Below are 7,500 nucleotides of genomic sequence, written 5' to 3' on the forward strand. Positions count from 1 at the left end.
TTTTTTTTCTTTTTCTTTTTTCTTCTGAATATGAAATGCTGAAAGTGGAATGCATCAGATGTGTCTTTTATGCCGTTAAATATGGCAACTCAAAGCAACCCCAGATCTGAAAATGAAGAATATAGAATATATCAAAGCTTACTTACCGATGGGCCACACCTCGTTCATGTAAATAATGAACGGCCGATATTATCTGCCTAATGTAAGGACGGGCCCGATCTTCGGGCAACCGATTTTCAGGGTGTATTTTTATGAATGAATATAGTTCTCCACCCGCTGCGTACTCCATACACACACAGTACAACGTGGCAGCCTGGAATGAATGAGAAAACGGAAAAGAAACGATTAGACAAGCAGTAGAAACAGATGAAAGCAAAAACTGAAATAAAATAAACAAAATTGACTCACCTGTCTGTACAGTTATTAGTTAATTAATGATCTAATAAATCTAATTAAATTAATTCTTGTCATGTTGTCTGTTCATTTGTTAAGAGAAACTGTTGAGTTAGAGCATGGAAGACAAACATTGGAATAAAAGTTTCATGTGAGAGTGAGCAAAGAACCAGTGGAATATTTCTGAATTATGAATTTTGATTGACCAGGACCTAAATGACTTTTGCACATAGACATACATACATATATATTTATATATATATATATATATATATATATATATATATATACGAGGGAGTGCTGGAAAGTACCTGGTTTTAAAGGCATCACGAAATGCCTGGTTGGAGGCCTAAACTGGTGAGTTCTTTCGCAGGGCTTTGAAAAACTGAAGGACCATTGCAATAAGTATGTGAATCTGAGAGGAAAATATGTTGAATAAAATCATAATTAACTGATTCCCCAGAACCAGAACCAGGAACTTTCAGCTCCCCCCCCCCACATCTGTTGGTATATATATATATATATATATAGTTTTAGGGAAAAGAACCAAGGTTCATGAACTCATCGATGAAAATCCACTGTCACATATAGAAAAATTAATAATTAAAAGCACAATAAATGAGTATAATATAATACAAAGTAAATATCATAAGATTAAGATAATATTATCCTAATCTGAAAATAAGAGGGATTTTTAATGAGCAACAGCTCATAACTTTCGTCATTATTGAAGCTTTTGGTGATATTTTTATGTCTTACTGTACTTTTTACTTTATCTTTATTCAATGTTTTGCATTTTTCTAACATCAGGAGTGAAATTACCAGGAGTGAAATCGACTGGCAGTCAAATTACCGGGGTCCAAATTACCAGAGTCAAAATATTACAAGTGAAATTACCAGGAGCCAAATTACCGGCTATCATGCGTATGATAACTTATGGCAGCATCTGGCAACACAGGCCTCCCTCAGACCCAGGTATCTACTGCTGGCTACTGTTTCTCATTCAGTCGCTTTCAAGCATAAATTGTGTTTGAATGAAAATAGTGTTGAAAAATATAAATGTGACATTCGACCAGATCGACTTATGGTTTGTCAGTTGGAATGGAACTCAGTCATAAGTCAAGGGGAAGGCGTATAACAAACTATGTTGAACAGAAGAACATAAAACAATATATGTATACTGTTTATATTAGTTGGGTTATTGTCCGCATTTGACTGTTGCTTTGTTTTCAGTATGTTTTGATTGTTGTATGTTCCAGCCTTCTACAGGTGTCTTGTTTTAAGATTGATTGTTGAATCAAAATTCTGATGCATCGACCAAGTTTGACACAAAATACCTGAAGAAGACTAAAGCAAAAGCAGCCGAAAGATTGAGAAATCAACACTAAAGATCAGGACACCAGTCTAACTAATCTTAACCATGTACATAGTAGGGGGGCTCTGAAAGGGGTCTCAGGGAGTAGCATTCCTGCATTCCTGAGCTAGTTTTACACCACAATTATTAAAAATTATGGTAGAGGTCTTGGTCTCAGGACCTCTCATGTCTAGAAACTGAGGTTGAGGGTAAGCAATGGCATGTACCCCATAGAAAAACCAGCTCCAAAAAAGCCTCATGATAGCTAAGGAGAATGGGCACCAGCCAGCCAGCCAAAAGGTTGGGGTGGGCTACATCTGGCTACCTTGGTTGCTATGGCATTGAGGTAGATCCAGCCACCCCTGTTAATGGGGACAAAACCTGGATTTAAAACACTGGATGATGATGATGATGATGATGATGTACATAGTATAAATTCCTTCTCTCACAAATGTAGAATTGTGTAAAAGAATTTACTTCACTTCAACATAAGTTACATGTATACCACACTTACAGACCACTGATAAAATCAAAAAAAAAAAAAAAAAAGAATGATAGTATTTAAGGGGCTCAGTTTGTTATTGCAGTAAATTCCAGTCCTCAAAATCCCTGTCACTAAATGGAAAATCACCACCAAACCTCCAGGTGTATATACAATACCTTAAGAACGCAGCCATAACAGCTGTCTGAAGTACTACCTTTCCAACTTAGCCCAGAGAAGCATAAAAATATATATACACACAGAATGTGGTCAATGCCGGTGTCAGGTATATAGCACCTGTGCTGGTGGCACATAAAAAGCACCTTTCAAGTGTTGGGCCTCTCAGTGGCAATGACAAATGACTGAGACCTTCAGCAATAGATTTGAGAAGCAAATCTATCCCTCTTAGATTTATATATCACCACCTGTATTTTAATCTGTATATATATATATATATATATATATATATATACACAGACACACACACACACACATATATATATATATATATATATACACATATACACTCACATCTGTGTATATATATATATATATATATATATGGGAGAATATACAAAAAATAACAACAGACGAGGACAGGTGGTGTAAATAACAAAAGTATATATTAGTATGACGCTCGGGAATACGGAAAGTCTTTGACGTTTCGATTAAAATACAGGTGGTGATATATAAATCTAAGAGGGATAGAAATATCCAAGATTAGACTGGTTGAACACCTTATAATATAGGCACACATATTATTATTATAAAAATGAAGAGAGAAGATGGAGATACGATTAATAAAGATTTATTAATACATTGACAAGACCTACAGTTGTTTCAATTCATCACTTATAGTATAAAATCAATCGAATTTATACTAATTAACCAAACTGATTTAATTAAATTAAATTTGATTGTTTTTATACTATATAAGCGATGAACTGAAACAACTGTAGGTCTTGTTCATATATATATATATATATATATATATATGTATAGAGAGAGAGAGAGAGAGAGAGAGACAGATGTATTTACATAGATATATATACATATATATATGTGTGTGTGTGTGTGTGTGTGTGTGTGTGTGTGTGTGTGTGTGCATGTGTTAGTGTTTTTCCCTACTGCCATATATTGACAACTGGTGTTAGGTCGTTTGTATCCCTGTTACTTAGTTTAGCAAAAGAGGATGATAGACAAAGTACCAGACATAAAAATGAACATACAAAAACACCCAGACTAGGGTCAGTTGGCTGCTGTCCAATGACTTAGACAAGCAAAACATGAAAGACCAAAAATAAAAGATGTCTTTAAATGGGTAACATCTGAATTAAGCAAACATAGAAAAACAATTAGAATTGTATTTGAGAGAGAAAAACCATAGAAAAGATTTCAATTGTTTCCTGTATCTCTTTAGATTATTCTTTTAATCATTTATTCTTTTACTCATTTATTCTTTCATTCTTTTGCTCTTTTTCTTGTTTCAGTCATCTGACTACGGCCATGCTGGAGCACCGCCTTAAAGGGTTTTCTGGTCAAAGAAATCGACCCCTACCCCCAGGACTTATTCTTTGTAAGCCTGTTACTTATACTATCGGTCTCTTTTTTGTCAAACTGCTAAGTCACAAGGACCTAAACACACCAGCCATCGGTTGTCAAGCAATTGTGACGGGTGGGGGGGACAAACACAGACACACGCACACTCAAATATATACATTCATACATATATATATATAAGTGTATATATATATATATATATATATATATATATGTGTGAAGGCGCATGGCTCAGTGGTTAGAGTGATGAGCTTACAACAAGGCTGTGTGTTGTGTTCTTGAGCAAGACACTTTATTTCACGTTACTCTAGTTCACTCAACTGTAGAAATGAGTTGTGACGTCACGGGTGCCAAGCTGTATCGGCCCCTTTGCCTTTCTCTTAAATAACATTGGTGGTGTGGAGAGGGAAGGCCGGTATGCATGGGCAACTGCCGGTCTTCCATAAACAACCTTACCTGGACTTGTGCCTGGCAGGGTAACTTTCTAGGTACAATCCCATGGTCATATACAAGCATACACACATACATGCATACATACATACACACACACACATACATACACACGTACACATACACACACATACATACACACATACACAAATACATACATGCATACACACTTCTGCACATACATAGATACCTACATACATACATACATACATACATACATACATACATACATAATCCAATGAAAGAGCCTAATAATCCTTTCTACTATAGGCACAGGGCCTGAAATTTTTGGGGAGGGGACCAATCGATTATGTTGACCCCAGTGTTTCATTGGTACTCAATTTATCGACCCATTAGATTGAAAGGCAAAATCAACTTCAGCAAAGACGGATGAAATGCCAGTCCTTAATCTCAGTCCTTAATCTCAGTCCTTAATCTCAGTCCTTAATCTCAGTCCTTAATCTCAGTCTTTAATCTCAGTCCTTAATTAAAGCTTTATTTTATTGACCCTGTGTGGGGATAATAGGTTAATGTTCCCTGCTATTCTTGGTGTAGTTGTAATTATTTTGTTGTTTAACCCTAGGCTAAATCTTATGTACCAGGTATAGGATTTGGTCAGAGGCATTCCATTGATGACCATCCTGTTTTCTTTTCAGCATATGTAGGTCTGCATCACTGAATGTTTCCTTCCCCTAAGTCAAACGACAGATTGTGATTCGAGTGAGATTCAGCTGCTATTTCTAGCAGATCGATTGACCAGGCACAGGCTTCCTTGCTGGATTCATCACAATTGTTGTCTGTCTGCCTGAGGAAATCCACACAACTCGATCAACAGATCAATACGCTATGATTGTTTCAATGACACTCTGTGTTGAGATCAATAACTTCCAGTGTGAAATCCATTGTTTTATATGTCTGGGGGAATCCACACATTGGAATCAACAGATCCAGTGCTTTTAATAGCTTTGTTTTCTAGAAAATCCACATCACTAGACCAACAGATTTATTATCACATGTGGATGTTCTTTGTGTTCTGCCAACGACATAACTACCCGACCCTTTCACAACACGGGGAAGTGTTAGAAATTTCCAAGATGGAATTAAGGAATACAACAAAGAAAAATACACAGTTTCGGTGTTGGCATGGCTGTGAGGTAAGAAGCTTGCTTCCCGACCACATGGTTCCGGGTTCAGTCCCACTGTGCGGCACCTTGGGCAAGTGTCTTTTATTACTAAGGCCTTGGGCTGACCAAAGCCTTGTGAGTGGATTTGGTAGGTGGAAACTGAAAGAAGCTCATCGTATGTGTATATGTGCATGTGAGTGTGTGTTTGTGTGTGTGTGTGTGTGTGTGTGCGTGTTTGTGTGTGTATGTGTCTGTGTTTGTCCCTCTGCTATTGCTTGACAACTGATGCTGGTGTGTTTACGTCCCCGTAACATAGCGGTTTGGCAAAATAGACCAATAGAATAAGTACTAGGCTTATAAAGAATAAGTCCTGAGGTCAACTTCTTCAATTAAAGAAGCCCTTTAAGGCGGTGCTCCAGCATGGCCACAGTCAAATGACTGAAACAAGTGAAAGAATAAAAGAAAGTTCACATTATTTTATTCTCTTGCTTATTTCAGTCATTCGACTGTGGCCATGCTGGGGCACCACCTTGAAGAATTTTAGTCAAACAAATCGATTCCAAAATTTATACTTCAAAGCCTGGTGCCAGAAAAAATGCGTAGCAACATTCCTTCCAGCTTTTCTTTTTGAGAGGCCATTTTATCTTATTGACCCTTTTTCTGGGGTCAATAAGATAAAGTACCAATTGGACACTGGAGTTGATGTAATCGACTATTCTCAAATTTGCTGGCCTTGTGCCAAAAATTGAAATCATCATTACTATCATTATAATTATTATGATTATTATTATTATTATTATTATTATTATTATTATTATTATTATTATCATTATTCTTCAGATTTTGTTGGAACTCCTGGAGTCTTGCATGCATAGCAGGCTTGCTACCTGTAGCCTATGGTACCATACTATCCGTCCTTTGCAACTCTCTAATACTATCCTGTTATTCTGGCCGTGCCAAGTAACAGTTCTACTGGGCATTCCATTCCAACTTCCTTTAAATTCCTCTTGATGCCTTCTGATACTGTTCCCAAGGACCCAACAATAATTGGCACACCTTATTATAATTACCTCCACCTTAGCGAAGGCAGAGGTACTGTTTTCAGTCATGTTTGTTTGTTTGTTTGTCCATGGACAAGATATCTCAAGAACCGCTGGACGGATTTGAATTAAACGTTCAGGGATGTTTGGCCTCATAACTGGCACAAACTGGTTATATTTTGGGATCGATCCAATACCGGACAAGGATTCTGGATCATTTTTCCATTTTTTTAACTTAATTTTTGAGAGCGGTCAGGTTCATTTTTAGTATTCTCGTTTGTGAGAGCAGTCGAGTTTATTTCAGATATTCTCATTTAAAAAATTACCTCTGGCTAATCATTGAGAGGACGTTGGTGTTGCCTTGGTAAAGGGTTGCACTCTTTGAGTTCTCTTATTATTATTATTATTATTATTATTATTCATTTAACGTCCGCTTTCCATGCTAGTATGGGTTGGACGATTTGACTGAGGACTGGTGATCCAGATGGCTACACCAGGCTCCAAACTGATTTGGTAGAGTTTCTACAGCTGGATGCCCTTCCTAACGCCAACCACTCCGAGAGTGTAGTGGGTTCATTCTTATGCTAGGTAGAATTCCTGTGGGTAGTGGGTTACCACCTGTAACCTTACATAGCCACAATCTTTTAATAGATTTTTTCAAGTGCTTGAGACCCACCTGATAATCTTTCCTCTCCCTAAAAGGCAAACTTTCTGTAGAAGCTCAACAGGACACTCTATTCCGTTCTCCTTCAAACATTTCTCTATATCTTTGTTTAAAGTTCCCAAGGTACCAGTTATTACAGGCACAACCTTCACAGTTTTCATATTCCAAATTTTTGCAATTTACTATTCCCTTGATTGTTATTAATAGTAGAAAGGATTTATATTAGAAAGGATTATTGGAGGAGACCCCACTTTGGTCATGAATGACCATGTGATTGCACCTATAAAGTAACCCTCCGAGGCACAAGTCCAGGCAAGGTTGTTTTATGGAAGACCAGCAGTCGCCCATGCATACCAGCCTCCCCACTCCACACCACTGATGTTATTCAAGGGAAAGGCAAAGGGGCCGATACAGCTTGGCACCTGTGACGTTGC

General features: G+C 37.3%; 1 protein-coding gene across 14 annotated transcripts in view; it reads right to left on the bottom strand.

Annotated features, from left to right (window-relative positions):
• LOC106868675 (uncharacterized) overlaps positions 1-7,500 on the bottom strand; it is a 494,698-nt gene that overhangs the window by 274,725 nt on the left and 212,473 nt on the right. For all 14 annotated transcript variants that reach the window (XR_016238757.1, XR_016238755.1, XR_016238756.1 and 11 more), the window contains one exon: positions 147-313. Coding sequence is in view for 9 of the 14 variants with exons in the window: in XM_089343951.1 (XP_089200077.1) it covers positions 147-313 (167 nt within the window). In the remaining 5 variants the exon portion in view is untranslated. The remainder of the gene's footprint in view (positions 1-146; positions 314-7,500) is intronic.

Source organism: Octopus bimaculoides, chromosome 28 (assembly GCF_046866305.1).
Source record: "Octopus bimaculoides isolate indiv1 chromosome 28, ASM4686630v1, whole genome shotgun sequence".
Taxonomy (NCBI): domain Eukaryota; kingdom Metazoa; phylum Mollusca; class Cephalopoda; order Octopoda; family Octopodidae; genus Octopus; species Octopus bimaculoides.